Raw genomic sequence first — 26,100 nt, 5'->3', positions numbered from 1 at the left:
CTCCACCATACTTCACAGTTGGGATGAGGTTTTGATGTCGCCTTTTATCCTCCACACATAGGGTTGTGTGTTCCTTTCAAACAACTAACTTTGGTTTCATCTGTCCGCAGAATATTTTGCCAGTAGTGCTGTGGAACATCCAGGTGCTTTTTTGCAAACTTCAGACGTGCAACAAGTTTTTTTGTTGGACAGCAGTTGCTTCCTCCGTGGTGTCCTTCCATGAAGTTCATTCTTGTTTAGATTCATCAACAGAGATGGTAGCATGTTCCAGAGATTTCGGTAAGTCTTTAGCTGACACTCTAGGCTCCTTCTCAACCCCACTGAGCATTCTGCACTGTGCTCGTGCAGTCATATTTGTAAAACAGCCACTCCTAGGGAGAGTAGCAACAGTGCTGAACTCCATTTATAGACAGTTTGTCTTACCGTGGACTGATGAACGACAATGGTTTTAGAGAACATTTTGTAACCCTTTCCAGCTTCATGCAAGTCCACAATTCTTAATTGGAGGTCTTCTGAGAGTTCTTTGGTTCGAACCATGGTTAACATAAGGCAATGCTTCATGAGAATAACAAAATTAAAATTGGTGTGGGTTTTTCTATGGTTTTTCTAGGGCAGCGCAGCTCTAACCAACACCTCCAATCTCGGGTCATTGATTGGACTCCAGGTTGGCTGACTCTTGTTGACACTGTGTGTTCAATAAAAACATAAAAACATATAATTGTTTGTATGGTATTAATTTAAGATGACTGTTTGTCTGTTGTTGTGACTTATATGAGATTAGAAAAATTGTTACTGTGCTTGTCACTAGGTACAAAGCAACAAAATGCAGATTGCATCTAACCAGAAGTGATTAAACTGTAATTAAATAACATATGATACGGTAATCTACAGAGTGCAAGGTATGAATGATATATAAATAATTGTCTACATGGATGTCTGTGTGTGTGTGTGTGTGTGTGTGTGTGTGTGTGTGTGTGTGTGTGTTGATTTTCTCCCAAAGTGTTAATACTTAAGTCATGTATAATTCTTTGTAAATGATGGTATCCTATAGACAGCAATTTTAAATACAATTTATAGACATCCATTGTATTTATATTTTAGCCACTGTAGATTGTACAGACTTCACTGATATTTTAAAATGGTCATTATTATATACTATAAAGTACAAACATTCAAAATTTGAAATGGAGATGGCAAATCACACCTACTGATCCCCTGAATTTTCCTCTAGCACCACCAGAATGTCAAAATTTTAAATTGTCCAATACTTACGACTTAAGAACGAATACCTGTTAAGCTAATGACATGCTTTGTTTGTTTGTGCCAATTAGCAATTTTTAGCATGCTAATTCACTAACCTAACTTGGTGAACATGGTAAACATTATACATACTTAGCCTCAGCATGTTAGCATTATCACTGTGAGAATGGTGGCATGGTGACATTAGCATGTGGCTCTAAGCGTCGCTGTGCATATGTACAGCTTTCACTAGTATGACTGTAAACTCTTAGACTTGTTTAAAAATGCTTGTGTTTTTTGGAGAAGTTATTTTACACAATAAAGTAATAATTTAATTTATATATTTACAGTTAATGCTGTCATTGGGCTTCCTGTGCATATTTCTCTGACTTCACCCGTGATGGCACACATTTTTGTTTGTAACAAGTAAAAACCTTTAAGATTATTAATAAATAATGGAAATAATCATATTATTAAAACTTTTACAATCAAATTACCCTTTTTTTATGCAGGAAGTACACTCCCTTTAACTCTATAATTACATAATGTAGTTAAATAATCCTGATTAGCTGTAGCCAGTTGCTGTGCAGGTAATGTGTACATGTTCATTAGCTGCCACACACCTGTAACTGATGCTGTTTGAGCTGCTCCGTCTAACAAACAGGCCATAAGGTGACACCAAAGCCAGCAGTCCCTGTCACTCAGGGAGACGGTTCCCATGACAACCTAGCTGTACAGCTCACTTATGACCTTTTGTAGACACTGTTGTAATTACATTAAATTACACTGCATCTTATCATTGTCTGCTTTCATGAGTCATTTCCCATGTAACTGTTGTGGCACGAATAACATCCAGCGGGCCTGCTGAGAGGAGCCACATGCAAATACACTTTCACAGCTTCTTCATGCTCCCATGCTGTGGGAGGAAGATGTTAAACCACCCCATTCAGGGTTTTTTTTTGCTGTAATTGCTATAGCAGGGAATTTCACTAGATTTACTGTATCTAGAAGTAAACAGTTTTATGCTGTAAGTGAGCCTGGCCTTACATGTCAGTAAGGCCTTTTCTCATACGTGGTTGATCCAACCCGGAAGAAAGAGGAAAGAATTTGGATTTTCTATTTTTTTTTTGGGGGGGGGGGGGGGGTGTTAGCACAATCATGCACATTGCTTTGGACTCCTTTTATTTTCACGCATCTTTCTCCTCTACCCACACATGTTCTCTCTCTGTCTCCTCTCTTCCCTCAGCCTTTATGCGATCATGTTGCTTGGTAACTGCAGAAGAATGATGAGAAGTGTAGGATGTGTGCGGGTGCCTCCTGTGTGATGAGATGTCTCTCCACATCAGCTGTAAAGAATACCGTGCAGTTTGGCCAGAATAACGGTTGAATGACACTCATTGTAACATATTGCAGTTCAGACATCAGGTGAGAAGAAGTTGGTTGCCACTTGAACCTGTAATCACTTTTTGGCTAGTGTTGTGTTGCCTTTTGCGTTAAAAATAATGATGGGGCCAGAATTATATTGCTGGAAAAAATCTTGGCATGCTCTTTCCTCCTTTAACAACATTTGTTGAGGTGACAATAAGCAACGCACTTAATCCTTAATTGCAGAGGAGGACACTGGTTGCACACCCTGACCTGAATGAACAGTATAATGTGAAACTGAACTAACTATGCAGAATAAGAGCCTATATGTTTAAGAAAAATTTTAAAAAATCTGACCAAATTGTCTTTATTTTTGTGTTCTTGGACAGTTTGGTTAAAATGTGTGTATTTAAGGTCTCAAAGCTCCAGCCTCGGCATCAAAAACAGTGGACACATTCATTTTTTGGTTTACACAAACTACATTTGAGGTGGAGTGGGAGTAAAAGTTCAAACCAACACTGGGGTTATATTTCATTGTACTGTTATGAAGTCATTGTTGCAAAGACTGCCAATACACTGCGTGTAACCTCACCATAAATCAAAATTTGAGATGGTAAATTGCTTCAGGAGAGACTTGCTCATTGCTCACACAGAGTGACTGGGGCTAAGAGTGGATGCTGGACAGGATATTCAATCATCTTTTATCTGGAAAACTGTAGTGATTAATTAACAACGGAGTTCGTGGAGGTTGAATGATTAAATAGATCAATTAAAGTTCATACATACAATATCTTACTCATCCAAGCAGCCATAACATCTGGGGAAAGAGAAAACTGTTAAGGTCTTTGCAAGATGCATTTATAATATACACGTGTAACATTCATTGAACACAGCAATTAGTCTCAGTCATCTAAAAAAACCTCCTTAGCATTTTCCCAGAGGCTGTCTGCTCATTAAAAAACACTGACTTGGTGGGAAAACAACCTCTTAAGCTCCGTTTCAACAAACTGCAAAGAAGATTTTCTCACTGAATGACAGTATTCTATTTGACTCATTACAGTATCCTTAAAAAAAGGTCACGGCACGGTTGCTAATGACAACCTGCAAGACTGCTGCTCTACTCAAATCGTGTGTGTGTGTGTGTGTGTGTGTGTGTGTGTGTGTGTGTGTGTGTGTGTGTGTGCGTGTGTGTTTCTCTGAAGCCCAGTGGCAGCCTCATTTGTAGGGATCAGTCGCCCCCTGCTGTCTCACTTTGACGTCTCAATGTATGAGGTTGCCATGCCAACCAGAGAGGGGCATTTCTGAAGTCAGAAAAATTGCCTCCACCTGTGATGATAGAAATTAAACCAACTACTGTTATCAGCTGGTACACTTAATTATTTCACTTTTTAGGTTGATAGTGAACTAATTAGTCAGTGTCATTAATTAGCAGTAACTACAGACATTCAGTTTGACATGTTCATGATTTACTGCAACTGTTGTTGCTAAGACATATGACTATTTTGGCCACAGGAGGGCAGCAGCAGAAACAACAACAACAACAACAACAACAACATTAATAGTTATTATTTTTGCAAACTAGCTACCTATTTACACGGAGCAACATTAGCATTCATTCAATGTCGTCCTTCTGTCTACCTGATCAATGTAAGTATTCCCGCCCTGTCTTTTGCCAACTGTGAAATAACATGGCTGTTTAGGTGCTCCAATACTGTGTGTTCACAAGCTAGTTGCTAACTTTGATTGTGACCTGCTGGGATCGAAAATAAGGGTATGGAGCCAATACCAGCTGACATTGGGCGAGAGGCGGGGCACATCCTGGACAAGTAGCCAGTTCATGGCAGGGTGGGAGCCAGGGGCGCAGCACAAAATCACATGCCCTGTGTACATGATGGGCCCCACCCAAATCCACGGCTATTCATCCTAGTATCTCTGTGGGCCTCCTCCAATGAGGGCCCTGTATACCTGCTGAAACAATGCATTTAATGTGATATGTTTTAACTAACTGCGCAGCTAACTGCTATCAAAAGCTAATGGTCATTTGTAAAAATGCAGCCAGAGTCATAGCTGTTTTCCATTAGTGTTTTATTCATACAGTGAAGGTGCTCATACATAATATTTTTTTCTCTATAAAATATATTACCTTTCAGTTCCTGAAAGCAAAACTAGATATAAATCATCAAGTTTCATCTGATAAGAAGCAACTTATTTTCAAGTGTCAACCAAGGCAATCAACTGTATTAGCAGTCAAAAATGCATTGCAGATTTAAGAAACCACATTCTAATAAAGACATTTTTTTCTGTCTAGCAAAGCCACAATGCTCGAACACTCAGCCCACTGTCCACCAACACAAAAGACAATGATCATTTGGGTTTTCTAAAGTAGCAAATACTGTTAAAATACTGTAGACACAAATAGAGTTGAACAGGTTTTCATGTGAAAGGAAAGCAAAGACAGAAACACAGTCAGGGTGACGAGGGAGAAAAAGTGACATTAAGTAAAGTGTTTCAACAGAACTGATGCTTTATGATGTCTGTCATGTTGCACCGTTTCTCTCTGGCTCTCCCCTCCTCGTATGTTTTTCTTTGTTTCCTTGTTGGGCGAAATGCTCCACAGTTGTCATGACAACGCTTCGGCCGGACCGCAGCGGGTGAATTCCTCGGGCATCACAACAACTCGCTGTGACCAGGGGCTGAGTTGAGGCTGTCTATGAAGTAGAAGCAGGCTGATTACACGCAGGGACTATTATAAAAAAAAAACGTCAATGCTGTCAAACAACATTAGCTCACAATATGTAGAAATATACATTGAAGTATCAGCTGTATTGTCATCTATTTTTATTTTAACTTATTTTATAGAAAGCAATTTAATCATCATATTCCACAACATCTGCTACACACACACACACACACACACACACACACACACACACACACACACATAAATAAAAACAGAGAGACATGTACCAGACAAATCCAGTGACTTATTTCTGTTTTGGGGTAGTCTAGGTTTTTTCACTGGGGGTTTGCGATTTGGGGGCTTCTCAACGTTATTAGGACTTTCCCTGTCAGTGCCTGAGTTCAGTGAGGACAAAAAACACAAATTAACAGTTAGATACAGACGCTTCACACACAGATAAACATATATACACATATTCCCAACAGAAACTTATCGAGTGATGACCTGTAAATACTAACAGTTTGTACTGTGAAGCTGAAAAGACAAATTGTACCTGAGTCACAAGACATGGCCTTTCTGTTTCTCTGTGGTTTCAATGGTGCCTGAGGTCTCAATCCTTCTTCACCTGAACAACATGCACGAAAGGAAAATGAGGCGGGGAACACTTTGTTCAGTCGTAATGTGATGTATGGTTCAAATTTCTATTACAAATATATATTGTTTTATAAAAACACTACAACCTTATGTGATGCAGAATTTAGCTAAAAATCAAAGGTGTCTGTGTACATTTGCATTTAGGTACATTACCATTACCCACAGATACAGGGGGAAAAAATGGGCTGTGTTTGCTACATAATGAGACTGAAGAATCCATTTTGTGTTTTATTGTGCTTTATATGATGATTTAGGGCTTTACTTTTTAGTACAATGTCATTCATCTGTGCTGACTTCCTCCGTTTGGATGACGAATAAAAGAAGAGTTTTAGGATGACAGTCTTTGGGGGGCAGATTTCATTTTTAGAGCTCAGAAGAGGAGACAAACACATTTGTTATATTCATGTGTGTATATATATATATATATATATATATATATATATATATATATATATATATAAATATATATATATATATAAATATAAATATATAAATACATATAAATATATATAACATGTATAACATTAAATGTAAGAAGGTATGTTCCATCATGAGACATTTTTCACTAGTGCAGTACTACTACCCCTACTATTTTTGTTTTTGTTTAAAGGAATAGTTTAACTCCTTAAATATGCATATTCTGTCCCAGTGGACAGCACTGTGGCCTAATGGCAAGAAGGTCCAAGGTTTAGGCCTTGGTCATCCCAGGCCTTTTTCTTTTTCTACCACAGGAACCACAGCGGGATCATAAAGCAAGATGTTTAAAGAGATGTGCTCCCACCCTGAGACTCCACGCCCGGCTTCCTAGCTGCCCAAGCTACCCCCCTTCATCCCTACCTTTTCGACCCCTCATCCCTCCCTCTTTCGACCCTTTCATCTTATCTTTCCCGAACTTTCTCGCTAACCAAATAAACTACCACTTGTACCAATTGGGGTGGTCTTACTTAGTGGAGTGTCAATCAATTCCTTTAAAGTTTTCTGCTGGTCTGTGTTATTTATTTGTACCTGTATATCATGTGACTAGATGTCCATGATGCCATCAATCACCGGTTTACACTACTGACGAGCAACAGTAAGCTACTTCTGATATATGTGGGAAAAGTTATTAAAATGTTGAGAGTTTGAACGAATGAGAAAAAGTAAAACAGGAAGGCATCTGAGTTATTTAAATTAAACGTATTAACACCACTTTAAGATGTTTGTATTTTCGGTAGAGTCACCTTGACTTGCAGCTCTGTCTGGTAATACATGCACAGGCTTGGGAACAGGAGGTGGCACAGGAGGAGGAGGTAAGTTCCTCACATTTGCTGATTCTTTTGGAAAAGTCACATACGAGGATGTCTTTGGCTGTTTTTTGGATCAAAACAGAAAACATGAACAAATGAAAAGGACAAAGACAACAATTGCAGCTGGTAAATTTGCTCTATATTTTCAGTAACCACTGATAGACTTGTGAATCCTGTAGATTATATTAGTTTTTTTACACAAAACAAATGAGGCAAACCAAATCGTGAATGGCTATAAATTAAACACCTTTTCTGGAATCGGAGGAGGTTGACCCTCTGAGTCTCTTCTTTTTTCTCTCTCTTTCTTTTCCATCTTCACAGGATCCTTCTCCGTCTCTACTTCCTCCTCTGTACCTGCAAATTAAAAAGAAGCGACTGTCACTTAGGTTTGTGGTTTGTTTACACACTGAGGCAACGAGTGCAGTCAAAACCTCTTTTCAAAACCTAAAAGCTCCTTTCTAACCGGGGCACTTAAACGTGGAAGACAGTGAAGTACCTGGCAGAGTGTCTGAGCTCTCGAGCCGGTGCCTCTGCCTCAGTTTGGGCAGGTTGGGTTTACTGCTCTGTGGCGGTGGGTCAGGTTTAGATGCACAGGGAGCAGCACGTCCTCCTCCTCCGCTGCTCCTCCAGCCCTCTGTGAACCCTCCACTAGCGTCGGGACACATCTGTCTATCTCCTTGCGTGTCCTGCTGATGCCAATCTGTAGCTGCTGCCTCTGTGCTTTTCAGAAGATCTGTTTCCTGTTTTGGTGAAGGCGTCCTGTCCGACGGGTACGGAGGCAGCGGCCTTTGAGCCAAATGAAGGGCCTGCACTTGTCTCTCTGTCTTTCTGCTCGGGTGTCTGCTCTCAGTCCGCTGATTGTCCACCTGTATGTCCGTCGGCCTGTTCTCCGACCATGACCTGTCTATCTGTCTGCCGCCCATCCACTGTCTTTCTATCTTTCTGTCAATCTGCCGCTGGGTGTGTCTGTCAACAGTCCACTGTCTGTCCATGTGTCTACTCTCAGTCCTGTACCTGTCTGTTTGTCTCTCAGTTGTACTCGGCTCTCCAAAAGTTCTTTCTTGCAGCCTGTTATCAAACCGCTGTCTCTCTACATGTTGGTCGCTGGGCCTCACTTCCATCCACTGCTTGTCTGCTTGCAGCACCTCTGTTGGCCTCTGTTTGTCGTCCACCCAGTACATGTCTGTCTCTACCGGCTGTTCAAACACAGCGTCCATTTCGGATTTCTGTGAAAACACACAAGAGGCAGACGAAAAAAACAAAATCACACCTGAGGCCAACTTCCAGTAAAATGAATGCTTGTAGTGGGTCACAATGACTGTACCTCTCTGGGAGAAAAAAAGGGGTGTTTGCTTCCTCCCACACCCGGGTGAGGGATGCCCGGCGCTGGTGGCGGACTCAAAACGAGAGTATTTTTCCCCTGGTGATCGTTCATTCTTCCATCAGCCCCGTCGCCGGGAGATCCAGCTCTGGCAGCGGACCTCGGAGGCTGGAGAAGTGTGTACACATTCTCTGTGGCTGTCCTAAAAGTTGGAAGACACTGAAGATGTTAGCCTGCGTGAACAAGTCTGCTGACGTTTCCGCAGATTCAAAATACAGAAGAAAGAAGAGAAAGGAAGACTAAAATGTACGAACTTTCAGAAGGGTGTAATTAGGAAGTATCACTTTTCTGGCAGAAACCAGCTATCTTGCTATCCTAATCTGTATTTGACATGCAGCATGTTCATTTCTAATCACTTGGCTGAGAATCTGAGCCACCGGCTGTCATCTACATCTGTGCTGGTATCAGCCTGCCTGCACTTTGGCAGCTATCAGCCATTTCTCGTATCAACAAAGACATGAGGGAGATTTAGAGTGATATTTGTCCGAGTGTTTACGGAGTTCAGTGCTGCTGATTGTCCTCATAAGAACCAAGAGGAGATAACCGGCAGAAAATGTGAAGTTTTAGGGTAGACTATGGAAGGAAAATGAACAAGTCCTTTGTGACGTGGTGTCTAGTTTAAGGCCATGCCTCTCTATATGGAGTCTGTGTTGTGGTGTGTGCGTACACGAACCCAGTGGGTGCAGTAGCAACAGTGTGACATCCATCTCCGTAAACCTCTGCTTCAAACTCGGGCCCCTGATTGGACAATGTTTGGTTGCGGTTTTTGCGGAAACCGAAGATGGCCAGCATGTTTCTCCTCTTCTTCCTCCTCAGCGAGTGAGCTTTGTGCAGAGAGGAGAGCTGACTGAAAGAGGTGAGAGAGGTTGGATGTCAGACATACAGTCTAGTGCAATCATCTCGTGCGTCCACGTGAGTCATCTCTTTTAAGGACGTCACTGAATTCATCGCAGCCGGCTGTTTGTCTGCTTTGCTTTCGGCAATTTGAGCGTTGCTAGGCTACGTCTCTTTGTGCGCAATGACTTATCTAAAGTGCACTTTTTTATATTATAAATGTAATCATATTAAAAGCACCGACTGAACCCGATGAGCTGCAGTGTGGAAAGGAGCAACATTATCCTGATAAGCTGTGGCCGCTGTTCCTGAATTCAGCTCAACCAAAATAAAGGCTTACCAAATTGCTTCATCTATATATTAAAGATTTAAAGTCACACTGGTGGTTCTGCACGTGTTAACTCATTCATTTTCAATTTTGTTTCATTTTCATGATTGCTGTAGGCACAAACATCCATTTCCAAAGCAGATCAATCACAAATTTAACAAAATCACCAGCTGCGAAATATTTCCATTAGACATTAAGCCAAAAAACACTTCCCTGTCCTGATTCTCAGACTCAGTTGATCAATAACATGCTGTCAGCAACTAAACAATCATGTCTTGTTACCCACCCAAAATGCACCAAATAGCCAGCTTCTTGCTCCACTAATCATCAAAGAAAGAAAAACATAATGTTTTCCCAGAGCAAAGATGATGGACAGCAGATTCAATTGCCTCTGAATGTACAACCTGAAAGCAGGACACTTCAAAGACAGACAGCACACTGGTCAGAGGAACACAACCTTCTTGAATTCTGAAAAATAATAACCTGAACATAAGCCAATTAAAATAAGCCTCAGTGAAGACGGGTGAACACACAAACTGTCAGAACCCAGAGGGGAGAGAACCATTGCTTTTTATGGTCTGAAATACAATATTGAAATCTAAATCTAGCCTGACATATTGGATGGTATTCATTAGGTTAGCAAATGAGAGACAGTAAAGCCTCCTTTTATACAGCTTTAAACCAGTTCTGTTGAGTGGTATGCTACAGAAGGCACCAACCAACATATCTGAGTAACAATACTGCTGAATAAAGACATGTGAGCCTTCATAAGAGGTAACAGTCACTACCTGCAAGATTATATAATCATTCTGCTCAAATTCAACGATTTCTTACCTGTAATGTTTCCAATGATCAAAGTAACTTGCTTTTACTGTAATTTGTATCTTAATAGTAGGGCTGGGCGATATGGCCAAAAATGTTACCACGATAAAAACATTTCATATCATTCAATATCGATAATTATCACAATATTTGTCAAATCATTATTTCTTTCAAGTTTAAAGGCTGATTTTTGCTCCTGAGGGTAAACAGAAGAAACCAGATGCTTAATAATGTGGTTACACTTTTCTTTATGGTCATAATGTGACACTTGATGCTAAACAGTGGTTCACTTAACAAATCTGATGTAGAACAATTAAAACTATTTCATCCACTTTGTATAAAGTAACTTTGTCAAAATTCTTCTAGTGGTGGTGCATTCAAGGATGCTCTTACAACTGAGATTTAAGTGTTCCTTTGGAAAAAGGCATTTTGTATTCACAAACTATATTATTGCAAAATCAAACCCAGAAGACATGACAATAAAAAAACATGTCTTCTTGTCTACTGTAAAAGGTTGCTGTTCAGCAGCTAACTCTCATGGATGAAAGTAGAACTGTCAAAGCCGTTTCTGCACACAGCTGCATTATCATGCGACAATGACTTAAAGGTGACATAATGCTCACTGTGACGGATTGCCTGTCTCAAGCAAGTAGAAAGTTGCTTTTAAAAGCATGGTGAAATAAATAGAAAATAACGACTGCTTGAAAAGTAGGAACTCTATCTAAAAACTTGCGGCATGCTTTGGAAAGCTGCAGTAATTTAAAGTAAATGTGATTTGTTCTGTAAGAAGAGATACACATAGATACAGTCTTACTAACTGAACACAAAAGACTAAAACTCTTACCTGTCAGGGAGCACTCTTTTAGTATAGAAATCTGGGAGTCCATCATCCAGAGGGCTTATTCCTCCATTTTCACTGCAATGCTGCACACACACACACACACACACACACACACACACACACACACTCTTTTTAGAGAGGTCACTTTACTTGCACTGGGTTTCATTTGTAAATGTTCTGTATGCAATAAAACAAATGGATTACACTGTCTTCTGTGAGATGACATAATCCAATTGCAGCCATCCACTTTATATAGATTAACTCTGACAAAGACAGGAGTTACTGCCAGCAGGCATGAACATTAGGAAATGGGAGAATTATGCATAGATACAGATGCTATGGATGCAGACTGAGACAGGCAATGTATACTGGAGTACTGTGTAAAGTTCACTTTACTTTTCATGTTAATATGTGTGAAAAGGTGCCAATCAAAGGTGCCATCAAACCCGCCTTACTGTCTCAGCAGGTATGTGCCCTCCTTTGTGCCTCCGCGGAGGCCTTGGCCGAACCCGCGTCACATGATGGAGAGGCAGACCCTGTGTCGGCAGCTCAGACAGGCCCTCCCAGGATGCCGAGCGGGATAGCGGCGAGGAGTACGACGGCACGGAGGGGGGCGGAGAGGAGCTGGAGTCGTCACACAGACCTGACAGCAGGGAAGAGCGTCGAAAGGATTTAGGAGGATGTGAAAGTGAGAAGGCACAGTCAAGAAGACAAGATGTGGGAATTAAAGGAAGCCAACGTTTCCGCTTAAAAAATCATCAACTTTAAAACAACCGGCAATCGCTCTGAGATATATTGACTCAGACTTGGCTCAGGACAGATTAAAACAGCCATTAACAGACTTCTCAGATGAAGAGACTGGAAAGGGGCGGGCGGGGGGGAGTCAACAGAAAATACACTAATGGAGCCCTGAAAGAGACAGGATAGGGTCAGAGAGAGACAGGGAAGAGGGGAGAGAGGAGGATAAGAGGATATACAGCAGTACTCACTCAGCCTGGTGGAGACAGGTCGTATTCGTCTTGTTCTCGAGCTGCGCTTCTTAATGGCTATCGTGTCCTGGGAGGAAAAAAAGAAAAACGATACTGAGATGCTGAAGGATAGTTTTAGTGTAAGGCACACAAGCAGGAATGAGTAAACATGTCGGGAAGCCCAAATGATACAAGCCCTCCTTTAGGCCAGTCAGTGCTTCTGTCAAATCAAGTTTGAAAACCAACGCGTTAATCAAAGTGCTGTACAAATTTCAAACAAAAAGATTTACAAATGTTAACGTTAAAATAAAATAGACGATACAAGATAACAAACACATGCTGGGACATAAAAAGGTGAGATGGATCCTTGGGGCATACTAGTCAATGTCAGTGGTCAATACATAGTAAAATAGTCACCAACACCAAGAGCTGAAAGCAGATCATTTAAGACCAACAAAGGGGCTGATTCAGAGCTGTTTAAACTACCGAAACTACCGAGGGAAATACCATATAATTGCAATAAAGGTACTGTGTAGTAGAATGAATGAACATATTCAGCTTTACAGACAAACATGTTTTAAATTCCTGGCAGGTAAAAGAGACTTCAAGGCTAGAAGTGTATGAAGCAGTAATGACTGAATGCCCTGGGCTTTTGGCAGATTCTTGAGATAATGTCAGAGAAACAGTTTACTCCTGCAGTTTCACCAGCTTTCTTGTAAATATCGAGCTGCTCTTTTAATGTGTCGACAGAGATTTACAATGTCTCATTTTTCAGGTTCACTCAGCTTTCCTACATTCCAGCCATAGTGGTATTATTCAGCTAAGATTTGGTTTACGGTTCAGTTTTCTCATGTTGAGAGGAGCAATTTAATGATAAAGAAGAGCTGAGCAGGTGGAAACATAAGAGGAAAACAAGTGTAGATAATGGAGGGAGAGAAGGCTGTAATTTGATGAGAAAAGAGAGAAACAGAAAAGGAAACTGAAAACTCATTTGAAATGAATGATTGATTCAAACCAGTTTAAAAACAAGGGAAGGGGAGCGATTGGGAATTCAAATAATTGCCCTGTGATCAAAACGATATAAACAATAATGGAGTTTTGGACAATATAATGAATGAATATAATGTATACTAACTTTACGTATATCGTCCCTTTTTGTTCAGTGGGTATTATTCATAAAGAATTCTCGATTTGTTAAATTTTAATGCCAGTCAGGTTTAGGAATTATAGGTCTTTTGAAATTTAAACTTTCAATACTGTGCTTCAATCAAGCCAATCAGTGAAAAGCTTCTAAAGGCCAAGACAGGATTGAATTGACAATACATCATCAATCAAAGTATTGTTGAAACGTCCACAGGCGAGGAATTAGGACATTTTGACCTTCAGTGTTCTTGTCAAGAAAGTCAGTGTAATGTTTCAAATCCAGAGGGAAATCCATCAATTCCTCCACGTTTTGCCCAAACTGAACCCGTGTCTTTAGTTGGTAGTAGTACCCAAGTTTATTTATATGGTAAACAAGCAGAAGAGAGTGGCCCTAGTTTAGTAAACAAAATAACGGACACATATTAGATTAAAGACAACAGACATGTAACATCACGATTATACTACAGAATACATAACTCTAAAGACGACTCGGCTGCCCGTGTCACACAGAAATAGCAGACAGAATCAGGCCTGGAGATAACAGAGGAAGACTGGAATAATATATGTGAAAGTCAATGAACATAATATGATATTATGTGACTCAATAATTGAAATGTATACAAAGACATTCTCAGGTATGAAGCAAATGCTGGAAGCAATGTGATAAAATATATATATATATATAAAAAAGAAATTGGCGGGGGGGTTGGTTCTTTAACTTAAGAGATTGCTAAAGAGATTTTATCAAACTGGGGCAAAAACCTCTTGAATCTCTTATAATACTTTTAGCTTTGTGAGAGCCATCATCTGCAACTGTGATTCAAATACACTGTATGGAGAAGATTGGCAATATCTTAAAATTATGACAAGAATAATAACCTGTGAATAAAATATGATATAAATACCCAACATCAACCCAACATAATACATGTGTGTATTCATACTCACTATGCTGGTGCTGAGCTCCTCATCTGTGATGTCCAGAGAGTCTCTGTGTCTGTTAAACCTCCAGCCTGTCCCATCTTCACATGTCCCCTCCCAGCGTTTAAGATGAGACACCTGCCGAGTCTGAGACAGACAGTCCCATTGACACCCACTCAATCACCTTATCTTTGGCTCAGACACATGGCATCTTTCACAGTAAGTGCTTCCTATTTACCAGGGTCTTATGGGTGGCGTAGAGCTCCTGCAGGATTTGGTCCACGATGGAGTTGGTGAGATAGGAAACCACCGACAGCTTCACTTCTCTGCAGAAGATTGGGTTAGAGAAAAGGGAGTGACAGGCGGGAAACAGTTTGGTAAAAGTGAGAGGAAATCAATAACCTGCTTATCAGATTCAGACTTATTGCAGAAACCCTTCTGCTGCCCTCCCCTTTCACTTTTCCTACATCCTTCTCTTACTCTAAGGCTCGGTGAATGTCCTGCGCCGCTCTTTCCATCAGAGCCGTCCGAATGGCAGAGCGAGGAATGGACACGCGCTCGGAGACGGACGAGAGCGGAGGACTCAACCTCTCAGCCGCAGAAGATGATAACGGGCAGAGCTCGCGGCAGAGAGACACCATTGAGTCGACGATCACCTGCAATGGATGCCAGTGATCAGTAACTCAGTCCTCTGTGACGGTGATCATGGTGTGAAAAGAGGCTGTCAGATCTACCTGAAGCTCCTTGTCCGCAGCTTTGGCGAGTTCACCGGCCAGAGAGTCCAGTCTCTGCCGCACCGGCCCGTCCACAGAAAGCACATGAGCCAGCTCACACAGTGAAGGGTACAGCTGAGAGAAAATATGGATTCACATTTCTGTGTGACAGTAATACAGATGCTATACACGTACATTTCCGATCACTCACAGCACGGGAGTTCCTGGCCTCTTTTAGCACTTGTTTAGCAGCTTGAATTTCCTCCATCTCTCCGACGCCTCGTAACACACACACCTGCTGCTGGACGCGCACACAGAGGCGCTCCATCACCTTGGAAACAGACAGGCGGGTGAATGTTGACATGCATGAGCGCACATAAAACACTCACACACACAGAGGTGAGCGCACGCAGACGAGTGCTACCTGTTCGGCAGTGCTCGTGACCAGGCCTTGGTGCAGCCGCAGAGCCTGCCTCTGAGAGAAGCGCTGGGTCTGGTTGTTCCTCACCAGAGCGCGCTGGATCTGTGCAGCAGAGAGGTAGACGAGAGTCATGACTATCAACTGGCCACAAAAACATGAGGAGGACAGACAGAATAGACGAGGTGGAGAACAGGCACATTGTTGCAGAGGAAACAAAGTGCAATGAAGCAGAGTAAAAGGATGCAGAGAAGACCCTGCAGTATCATTTTATACTGTACATTTCTGGGCCCCATTTCTCAAAAGCATCTTAAGGCTAGGATGATCATAGACTCCATCTTTCAAACCTTCTTAAAACCTTCACTTAAAATGAACACAGATTAACAAGTACCTGCTTCCAGCTTTCAGGAGACTGAGAGCATCCGGCAAACTAGATTTTTCTGTGATATTTTTATTGTTTTTGTTCATTTATTTTTATCCTGATCACCGATGAAATAAAACACACAAAAAAGAAACAAATGATTTGAATAATTATTGATCTGGACCAAACTGGACATATGTTGCGTACCCACTGAGTGATTTACATCCGCCAGCCTCCGTGTAAGGCTGCCACAGTCCAGACAGCAATAATTACAGTAATGACTGCAGCACTTTGATGGAGAAAGGCGTAGGTGACTGGAGTTTTGAATATTTTTTATTTAGATGCGGCAGTATTAAAGTAAAGAATCTTTACCTAAAGCCTAATATATTCAGCTCCTCTGGCAGAAATGCTACTTTACTGATGTTTTCAGTTTCCCTGTCTTCTTTTGTGTATGTTGCTTCAGATTAAACTTGTACTCAAGAGTAACTTCTGCCTCCAGCTGCAGCTAAATTGATGAGTTGTTGTTTTCAGCAGGCAGCTGTTTTCAGTAGAAGTGGTCAAAACCCCACTGTACACTACCTGCTCAGCACCAAACAGACACAGTTAATGACTTTGCTGGTGAGAACAGTGGAGCATTTAACAGCTAAAGAGCCAGATATTTACCTTAGAAGTTGGTTGAGGCCAAAAACAGAGCTAAAAGAGAACTTTTATTCTCCACGAGGCCAGAAAATGACAATGATTATAGATGTTGTTTTATTATAGTATAGTGCTTCTTTAGGAAAATGTAAGAGCACTTGTTAAAAATGCTCGTAGAAAACACACTAACCTCCCTGGAACCCTAGACTTACGACAGGACCATGGCCATGTTAGCCCTAAGATGTTTTGGGAAAATCGGGGTCCTGGTCATTTCTTCATTTGGTGAATTAGACAATTCCATCATTATGTGTGGAACTGTAACACAAAATTGGTGTGTCTAACCTTTGACTAACAGATTCACAACTCACAGAGCCTCAGATTTGCTCAGCTTATCTTTTTGGATACAGTTACTTTGTCTGACGGTTGGTCTGCGATGCCAACCTTTGTCAGTGCCTGCTCTGTCCTCTCAGGGGCGCTGCGGTACGCCTGGCTGATGTCACTTAGTGGTAGAGGCATGTACTGCAAGGTGAAATTACTGCGAGAGGAAAGAGCAGAAGAGGGAGGAAGACCAGAGTACGGGTCGAGTTATTGAAGCAGACAGTAACAGACTAAAGAGAGAAAATAAAGTGGGTTACACATTCAAGGGTTAGTTAAGGTTAATATCCCCAGTGGACAGAGCTCATCCCAAAATATGCCTCCTATGCCATGCAACGAGTGAGTAATACTTTGATCTTTGCAACCATGTCATCCTTAGCCTAAAGGTAAGCCTGGACCATTTATGATAGCAAAGTGGAAAGCAACAATTTGCTCAGCTCACGTAGCAAATTTCAGTTTAAAAGCTCTAAAATAGAAGGTAAATCTATCACGCTTTCTTCAATTCTGTTCTTGAAGCAGATATGAAAGGTACCATCTTATTTGCTGACTTAATTCTAGTTCGCATATACAAACCACATGTTGACGATGATTTAATGCTCTTACTGTTCAAGTGCTCGGGCCACGTCTAGAAATCCTGCTGCGGAGGTGTTATTGCGATCCCATGTCACACTCCTGCAGGGCAAAGCCATGAGTTGCAGTGAATACAAACCTCCACATGGTGCAAAAAAAGCAAAGAAATATCTTCTCTCTAAATGTTTTTTCCTTCACCTGAGTGTGGTGTTGATCTGAAGGGCTTTGCTCAGCATCTTGGCTCCGATGTCGTCCATGTGGTTCCCGCTCAGGTCCACTTTTCTCAGGCAGGTGTTGCTGCCCAGGGCGTTGACCAGCACGGTGCCCCGAGAGCGCAGGCGCGAGTCGGCCAGAGACAGAGACTGCAGGGCCTGGAGAGGAACAGAGGGGGAAGAGTGCATATGTGTGTTAAAGTGAGTTAAAGTTTAGAAAAAAACTGAGAAAATTGGAAAGAATCCTCTTAACTGGGGAGCCGGGAAGGTTCAGTGCAGTAGTGAAATCTACTGCAGAGTGATGTGACTGCTCGCCAATATGACTTTACATGCTGTATGTATGAATTATTTACAATAAGTCTGTGTAGTGATATAGACACTGTGCCCCCAAGGGTGAGAAACAGTAATAATTAATGACAGAGTGACACGTCTACAGTGAAACATAATGCAAAAATGATGTGATGTGTCCAAGAATCCAGAATGTCAGGTAGGTGTTAGAATTGAAAACTAGTTTGTTGTTACATATTTGATGCTACTTTCATTTAATTCTTCCTTAAAGAAATGAATGCTAAAAAGCCTTAAAGTTAACTGTACCTTCAGTCAAAAAAGTTTATTATCTTAGTAATTTTTCCCTTTCAGAATCTGATGCAGTGAAAGCTTTCATTATTCTGTCTTTGTAGCTGACACATGTCCTAAATGTATGATTTGCTAAGAAGCAAACAGTGCCAGCAAACTGTTAAACTTGCATCTTACAGTATGTGTTTATGAATGCGGACTTTTCCTGTGTTCTCACTCACGCATTCCTCCTCCTGTATGAGTTGAACCAGCTTCTGCAGGACTTCATCCAGAACCCTGCAGACACAAACGGTAGAGACAAACACAGGGACGAGGGCTGGATGAGCTGGCGCGAGTCATTTCCTGCTGCTAGTGAGCGGTGTGCCCGAGGAGCGGCAGCCGCTTATGAAAACGGATATAAAATCACAGACACGTATATTCATGCTGGCATATGGTTTGCACCCGAATACACACACACACACACACACATAAATGCAGTAAAGCGTGACATAGAGCACCGGCAGCACCTGTTTTTGATGTTGAAGTTCTTGCCCAGATGAAGATGTTTGAGGGAGGTGTGTCTGGAGAGGGCCGGCAGTACTGTGAGCAAGTCTGCATCAAGACCTGTCAACACATAATTATATATATATATATATATGTGTGTGTGTGTGTATGGAGAGAGAGAGAGAGAGAGAGAGAGAGAGAGAGAGAGAGAGCGCGCTCAACATGGCTTGATTCATTAACACCCCACTTAAACCTTGCCTGCCCGAGGACAGAAAGTCAAGGTCACAGAGGGATGTGCTGAGGCGTTGCCACCGTACCGTTGTCCGAGATGTCCAGAGTGGCGACAGAGGACACTCTGGGGAAGAGTTCCTGGATTACAGCAGCTCCCACAGACCTCAGCTGGAGACAGGGAAAGAGAGAGAGATGGGAAAACCAACATATGCACAGGCATGAATCCGAGTCATTTTAGGTTCAGTCTTGGGGGAATTGTTCTATTTTTCCACATTTTATGCTTGCTTTTTTTATGTCTCTGCAAGCAGTCTGAAGTTTTGTTGAGTGGTGAGCTCTGCCTTGCTTATGATCTACAGCAGCTCTGCTCAGTGGTAGGGAAAATGTCGTCTATATATAAGCCTGGAAGAGATGTTTCCATTGTCAAAGTTGTGGGTGTAGATAAACAGTACTGACTGGAAGTTTGATAGCGTTGAACCGTATATGCATAGCGCCTTTCTAGTCTTCCAACACTCGCTTTTACAACACGTCACATTTACCCATTCTCACATTGATGGCAGAGGCTAAGGTGCCAACTGCTCATCAGAAAGAATTGGGGCTCAGTATCTTGCCCAAGGACACTTTGACATGCAGACTGGAGGAGCCAAACCGCAATCTTCCGATGAGTGGGCATCCCACTCTTCCTCCTGAGCCCCCCTTCTCTTTTTATCCTGCTCAGTCATCCAGTAAATGAGTGTGCATACACGGTGTTTAAATTTGGCACCATTCTTGACGTCAAAGATGGATCAGTTTAGAATAGGACCTCCTCCAGCCCCTCAGCGCAGGAGACGGCCCCGCCCACTGAACAAATACCGAATACACCGCTCTCAGTCCCACTGTGCAACACCAAGCAGTCGTTCCATCACTGAGCTGGAGCTGGAGGTTGTTCAGTATGTCTGGCAGAAAGTGCTTTTCTGGTTATGAAGGAAAGTTAAATATTTTCTGGTTTTCCCTCTGAGCTAACCATGCGCCTCTTTGCCCATTTATGGTTATCCGGGAGTGACACACGGTGCCAAGATGGCGACGACCAGCTGTACTTTTACTTTAGCATACATTATTATATTATTGTATGGTATTGATACTTTCACTTTTGTAGATCATCGGAATACTTCCACCCAGTGGGCAGACTCGGGTTGTTTGAGGGGCAGGACTGAAAAAAAATATTTCACCACTGCCAGTCAGTGAGTTAAGCTAGGCTAATATGGGCTCAAATAAAGGGTCATTAATAAATAAAGTCTGTAGTTGTAAATCACACTCTGTAAACCTGTGAAAAAAGAAATGTACAAGAAAATTGTACAAATTTAATAATATAAAAAGAGATTTTGTGGCCTTTGACTTCAGGTGTAAAATCAGGGACAAAATGTGTACTTGTGACTTGAGTGTCAATCACAGTGTGGGAACTTTTAAGTTTCAGACTCAGTATTCTGCTTTGAGTCTGTGCTCAATCGTTCACAAAAGATGCAGAGTTTTTTGTAACCTCACAATTTCATTATCTATAAACTACACATTCACAATTGAATTTCTCAACAATTCTTTTTACAGGTTTACAAAGGGTGATCTCTGAACATCATTTTGCAAGCTCACAATCTCACTGACACTTATTTGAGCCCATATGATGAGCTAATTTTTCAGGATACCTTGAAACTCCATGTGGATATAAACAACCCCCACTCTGGATGAGGAGAAAATACTGAACTATCCCTATTACTTTCTTTGCAGATGTAGAGATGAACTCTTACCTCACAGCCACTGATGTCTAGGTGAAGGTCATTGATATGGGGATTGGAGGTTAACCCTGTTAGGAGAGCCCTGTGGAGACAGGAAGTATAAAAGTGAGTGACAGAGAAGAGACAAGGAGAGGAAGCAACATGACGCCGGTCGACTCAGCTAAGAATATCAATATGCTTCAAAAGGCAGCAGGTTTGGATAAAGAATAAGAGGTGGCATGGTGAGTACCTCAGAACGTCAGGGGGCAGCTTCATAGAGGCCAGGCTGACATAAGTGAGGCTGAAGGCTGAGCTGAAGAACTGACGGAACAGCGGCAGTGTGTCCTTCACTTTTCTATTGGATTTAAATAAAAAAAAAAACGAGATGAAAGAGAGAGCACATAGAAGTGAGGAGATAATAAACAGAGTGGGATGGGACGAGACCAGCCACACAGAAGAGATGAAGTTACATTGCTGACATGCTGGGTAAATATGAGGGCGCAGAGTACTGACACAGAATGAGAAACAGTGAATATTGCTTTGGTTTACGAGGAGGGAGCGAGCGGGGTCAAATGGTAGATAGCGCCACTTAAATATTCATGGGTCTTATCTCTGCAGACAGCGCAGAGAGTTGTGGTTTTAAACGGCGGTAGACACACCCACAGCGAGGTAGCACAATGTTCCAGTGATTCTCACAAAGCTCATTTCTGATTTCCCATTAAGCAGGAGACGGAGATTATGAAGAAAACAGTGGGTGGAGAGGATGACGAGAGAGGAGAGATGAGGCCTTTAAGGTAAAATAAGGATGATATATTCCCAGATTTGGATTTGCAGCTGCTTTAATTGTTTAGGTAATCTTGAAGATATGACTAACCTGTGGGAGAAGGAATTTTTGGAAAGATTCAGAAAGGAAAGATCAGCGCAACACCCCCTCAGAAGAGCCCCAAATAGCTGCATGAGACACAGGGTGAAGGCAGTTAATCTGGGCTGAGCATTGTACACAGATAAATGCATTTCTTTTTAACTCTGCACATAAGCATTTGATCCTCCCTGGCCATTAAATACTTACCGAGTCCACGGAGCAATCTGTGCCCGACAGATCCAAATGGACGAGGCAGTTGGGCTGAGACAAGAAGAGATACAAGTTCTGGAAAGAGAAAGCAAGAAAAAGAGAGACATCATATTAAGCTGGGAAATGCAGTGTAAAAATGGAGCATTGTGTGTTGTTGTTTCCAGATGGGTTGTGCTTTCTGACCGAGGAATCCTCCCCCGAGAGGACGCCGGGGTTCTTGCTCAGGTCCAGGTGTAGGAGAGAGTTGGAGTACTCATCGCTGGAGCACAGAGCCTGAGAGAGAGACACCACTCCTGGGAGAGAGAGACGGATAAAAGGAAAAAGAGAGAGACGGGAGGAGACAGAGAACACTCTCAAAACATTTTGCGTCCTTATATTATTCATGCACATCTGCAGCAGCAGGTATCAGCAGTGGATATAATGGGAAGCAGTGCATAGTCGGCTGCTTCAATGTAATATTTAAATTCTCTGCTGGGTAAACGGTAAGATGAGACGGTTACAAGAGGCATGCTGCCTGCAGGGCAGCACCAGACAACATCAGTCAATTTGGAGTCGTAGCAGAGCAAAACATGAAACAAAGCTCTTCAGGAGGGAGAATTATCTGGAGCTTTGGAGGTTTTATATTCCCTTACTTATAATCTAACCCAAACTGAGAGCTGCTCATTCAGCTGCAGTTTTATACAGCTGTTTTTTGACTTAATCCACCTTATTTTCATGAGCTACTGTCTTGCATTGTAGGAAAATCCTTCAAACTGTGAGGACACTTTATTGACATCACTGAATGGAAGGAAACATAAAGACACGGGCCCAAACCTTTTGAGGTGAGTGAGGTCTTGGAGAGATTGAGGAGACGAAGCCCCTTGCTAAGGCGACACACCTGCTGGATTAAGTTGGACACACCTGCAGCATGCATATATAAGAGGTATAAAAATGGAGTAACAGAATACAGACATTAGACCATTAAACAGCTGTGTTTTGTTTGATCTTTTTCATTAACCTCCTCACTCTAGACATTTAATTTCCTGTTGTGTTGCAACCTTTTACTTCTACAGTAAATGCGTGTTGTCTCAGAGATGTGTAGGCTCCCGTGTTAAATGCTGAGGTACAAGGTGAAATTATGGACTATTTACATCACAGAAGTGGATCATAAAATGTAGATACAAATGAATACAGTTTGAACTTCACTGAATAACCACTTTCCATCACCGTTATGTGATAGGTGTAAATTATCTGAAAGGTCAATCCATGATTTTTTATGTCCGTATTATCCAGTTATCGGCTTCAGACGGTATGGCTGAAAATAAAATATAGATTCTATAAAACGTAAACCAAGACTTGTAATCACCTTTTTATTTATGTTTAGAGACTTCATTCAGGTTAGATTTAAACCTATAAGAGACAGTAAAAGCATCTTTCTTAAGTTATTTTAGCACATTATACACATGTGAGGGGTTCTGAGGTTCAGGTCCTCAGGTTGGAAGCAGCTATAGACAGACATCGTACTAAATTTAAAAACAAAACAAAGAGAAGCTGATGTTGTACCTTGGTTGTCCAGTGAGTTGTGGGCCAAGTTGAGCGAGTGGATGACAGAGGCAGGGTTCTCCGAAAGAGCAGCTGACATCTTCTGTGGAAAGTCTCTGTAAAGTGGGTCCATAGTTTCGCACAGAAAAAACAAATATCATAAATATTGATAAGCGTTTACAGGGGCCCTGTAGCAAATGAAGTGATGAAGGTGGTAGAGGTATAAAAACTCACGATTTTAACCCGGCGTTCTCCAGAGTGATCTCCTCCAAGCTGGAGGATTTGCTGACCGTGTGCAGGACCTGCTCTGTGACCTCTGACCCCTTAGGGAAACAGGAAACATTTAAACTGAAGCCTCTTTCAATAACTCAACAGAAACATGGCAAAGTAAACCAGAGAAGTTTATACTTACTATGCGCAGGTCTTTGCAGTACAGTTTAGTGAACCAGGTGTTGTATGCCATTGATGCGACAATCACCGCCAAATCCCTAGAAAAGATAAATACTGAGGTAAACAAGGTAACCTATTTTGGAGATAGTAATGTACGACCACTCCTCAGGCCTCACCTGCTCTCCAGGTGGCTGAAGTCTAGCAGGTTAAACTCTCGGTTGTCCTGGGAGTGATAGATGGTGTCCACATCCTAGAAGCAACATTACCCATGAGCCTGTTTGCTGCAGTATATGACCCCCTCATTTTGTGCACAGTGCTGTGTGTAACACTCAGAAGCACTCACAGCGACACAGGCACAGTGCCACAGCTCTTACCCACTGCACTTCCTCCTTGCAGCTGATGCCATTATAGTCACACAGAGCGGAGTACGTCTCGGAGAAGCCTCCTGAGAGAGGCAGGCGGGAGGAGAAAACAAGGGAGGGAAAAAATGAATGAGTTGATGGGTGAACAGCTGCTTCCTTCTGCGATAACAGCAGAGAAAATGGAGGAAAATGCAAACAGAAACAGTTGTCCAAATTATCAGTCTTTTATTTGTGTGACAGAACACTTTAAAAAGAACATCTGGGAGTACATTTGTGAAGTGTGTGAGCCAATTTCCTGCGGAGTCTGCCAGTTTGTGTGCATGTGCCCCTATCTGTGTGTGTGACTGCATGTGTATAAGCGTGCAAATTCTCATGTTTGATGATAATGTCTCTTTTACCACAGGCCCTCTGGGTTTCCACTGAAGTCTCTGAGCTAGGTGAATACTTCCTGCTGCCGTCAGAAAGGTCGCTGTCTGAATGACAGATGGAAGGGCTGGAAAAATAAAATAAACACAGAAACTGTAAGGAATAATGTATCTTCTGATAATTGTGTAAGTAAAGGTCATTCTTTTTATCTACCACTGCAGATGTGTGATATCTGATCAGATTTTATTCCTGTGAGAAAGTGACACTTACGCAAAAATGGAGTTGTTGAATATTCGAGACAGAGCAAAATTAATGTGGCTGACCACATGATTGAGGTGTTCTCTTGACTCAAACCTCAGGGAGTAGCTGGACTTGTCAGTGTCGATAATAACCTGCACAGAAAATGGAGCTGTAAGGGACTGTATGAAAATGGCTGGGATGGGAAAGGGGGGTCGAATCTTATATTTCACTTTTTGAAAATGCAAGACCCTCCCCAGTATTACTAATATATTCTTTGGGCCCTCCCCTTCACTTAGGAGAAAAATAAACAAAAAAAAGCCACACCCTCTACTAATATGTTAAAATATGATATGAAATATTTGTTTCACCATTAATAACAACAGAAAAAATATTTAAGATAATGTAACACAATTGAAACCTATGAATGAAATAGTATTTTTTACAATAGCCACTAAAACATCAGAAGAGGAATTAGAGATTTACTTACACATAAAATTGACCATTACCCACCTATGTATCATTTATGAGCAGGATATAAATATACAACTGTTTATAGCACATTATAGTGTAGTTATAAGGAGATTTAATGACATTTTAAGGTTTATTAAGGTGTGGTATTTTCAATAATACCTTCACCTATTAAGACATTTTTATATTATTACAACATACATATATACATGTATAGTTTATATGCATATTTGTAAATAATATGTTATATTATATTGTCATTCCTTCCCATGCCCCACCCCCCCCCAAAAAAGAAAACAAGACTACCCCCCATTCAGCAAAAAGACAAAAATACAACAATTGCAGCACGTGTTCTGACAGGAACCAGGAAAAGAGATCACATTTCTCCTGTTTTAGCTTCTTTGCATTGGCTTCCAGTAAAATCCAGAATAGAATTTAAAATCATTCTTCTCACATACAAAGCTCTTAATGGTCAGGCACCATCTTATCTTAAAGAGCTCATAGTACCTTACTACCCCACCAGAGCACTGCGCTCCCAGAATGCAGGGTTACTTGTGGTTCCTAGAGTCTCCAAAAGTAGACTAGGAGCCAGAGCGTTCAGCTATCAAGCTCCTCTCCTGTGGAACCAGGTTCCAGTTTGGGTTCAGGAGGCAGACACCATCTCCACATTTAAGAGTAGGCTTAAGACTTTCCTCTTTGATAAAGCTTATAGTTAGGGCTGGCTCAGGTAGTCCTGAACCATCCCTTAGTTATGCAGCTATAGGCCTAGACTGCCGGGGGATTTCCCATGATGCACTGAGCTCCTCTCTCCTCTACTTTCTCTCCCTCTGTATGCAACCTCATCCCATTATTACATGTTACTAACACAACTTCTCCCCTTTCTGGTAGTCTTGTGCTTTCTC

General features: G+C 41.7%; 1 protein-coding gene across 3 annotated transcripts in view; it reads right to left on the bottom strand.

Moving 5' to 3' along the window:
* Nucleotides 1-4,672: 4,672 nt before the first annotated feature.
* LOC123971548 (capping protein, Arp2/3 and myosin-I linker protein 3-like) overlaps nucleotides 4,673-26,100 on the bottom strand; it is a 29,021-nt gene continuing 7,593 nt past the window's right edge. The window contains exons 5-40 of one of the 3 annotated variants that reach the window (XM_046050432.1): nucleotides 24,761-24,882; nucleotides 24,523-24,617; nucleotides 24,137-24,207; nucleotides 23,939-24,012; nucleotides 23,785-23,860; nucleotides 23,607-23,695; nucleotides 23,394-23,488; nucleotides 22,665-22,751; nucleotides 22,035-22,144; nucleotides 21,849-21,926; nucleotides 21,654-21,730; nucleotides 21,030-21,134; nucleotides 20,813-20,882; nucleotides 19,124-19,205; nucleotides 18,830-18,926; nucleotides 18,545-18,599; nucleotides 17,734-17,906; nucleotides 17,569-17,637; nucleotides 17,032-17,125; nucleotides 15,600-15,698; nucleotides 15,387-15,506; nucleotides 15,197-15,310; nucleotides 14,943-15,118; nucleotides 14,701-14,788; nucleotides 14,490-14,609; nucleotides 12,420-12,486; nucleotides 11,886-12,073; nucleotides 11,434-11,513; nucleotides 9,279-9,452; nucleotides 8,549-8,747; nucleotides 7,721-8,450; nucleotides 7,472-7,578; nucleotides 7,159-7,285; nucleotides 5,838-5,909; nucleotides 5,572-5,679; nucleotides 4,673-5,312 (exon numbers count right to left, since the gene is read on the bottom strand). In XM_046050432.1, coding sequence (XP_045906388.1) covers nucleotides 5,272-5,312; nucleotides 5,572-5,679; nucleotides 5,838-5,909; nucleotides 7,159-7,285; nucleotides 7,472-7,578; nucleotides 7,721-8,450; nucleotides 8,549-8,747; nucleotides 9,279-9,452; nucleotides 11,434-11,513; nucleotides 11,886-12,073; nucleotides 12,420-12,486; nucleotides 14,490-14,609; nucleotides 14,701-14,788; nucleotides 14,943-15,118; nucleotides 15,197-15,310; nucleotides 15,387-15,506; nucleotides 15,600-15,698; nucleotides 17,032-17,125; nucleotides 17,569-17,637; nucleotides 17,734-17,906; nucleotides 18,545-18,599; nucleotides 18,830-18,926; nucleotides 19,124-19,205; nucleotides 20,813-20,882; nucleotides 21,030-21,134; nucleotides 21,654-21,730; nucleotides 21,849-21,926; nucleotides 22,035-22,144; nucleotides 22,665-22,751; nucleotides 23,394-23,488; nucleotides 23,607-23,695; nucleotides 23,785-23,860; nucleotides 23,939-24,012; nucleotides 24,137-24,207; nucleotides 24,523-24,617; nucleotides 24,761-24,882 — 4,329 coding nt within the window. In that variant the 3' untranslated portion in view covers nucleotides 4,673-5,271. Of the gene's footprint in view, nucleotides 5,313-5,571; nucleotides 5,680-5,837; nucleotides 5,910-7,158; nucleotides 7,286-7,471; nucleotides 7,579-7,720; nucleotides 8,451-8,548; nucleotides 8,748-9,278; nucleotides 9,453-11,433; nucleotides 11,514-11,885; nucleotides 12,074-12,419; nucleotides 12,487-14,489; nucleotides 14,610-14,700; nucleotides 14,789-14,942; nucleotides 15,119-15,196; nucleotides 15,311-15,386; nucleotides 15,507-15,599; nucleotides 15,699-17,031; nucleotides 17,126-17,568; nucleotides 17,638-17,733; nucleotides 17,907-18,544; nucleotides 18,600-18,829; nucleotides 18,927-19,123; nucleotides 19,206-20,812; nucleotides 20,883-21,029; nucleotides 21,135-21,653; nucleotides 21,731-21,848; nucleotides 21,927-22,034; nucleotides 22,145-22,664; nucleotides 22,752-23,393; nucleotides 23,489-23,606; nucleotides 23,696-23,784; nucleotides 23,861-23,938; nucleotides 24,013-24,105; nucleotides 24,208-24,522; nucleotides 24,618-24,760; nucleotides 24,883-26,100 lie in introns of those variants that run through there. The other 2 variants (XM_046050433.1, XM_046050434.1) reach the window with 2 other exon arrangements.

This window comes from Micropterus dolomieu, linkage group LG05, assembly GCF_021292245.1.
Source record: "Micropterus dolomieu isolate WLL.071019.BEF.003 ecotype Adirondacks linkage group LG05, ASM2129224v1, whole genome shotgun sequence".
Taxonomy (NCBI): domain Eukaryota; kingdom Metazoa; phylum Chordata; class Actinopteri; order Centrarchiformes; family Centrarchidae; genus Micropterus; species Micropterus dolomieu.
Note: the sequence above shows the minus strand (reverse complement) of the source record. Positions and strands in the feature narration are given on the sequence as shown.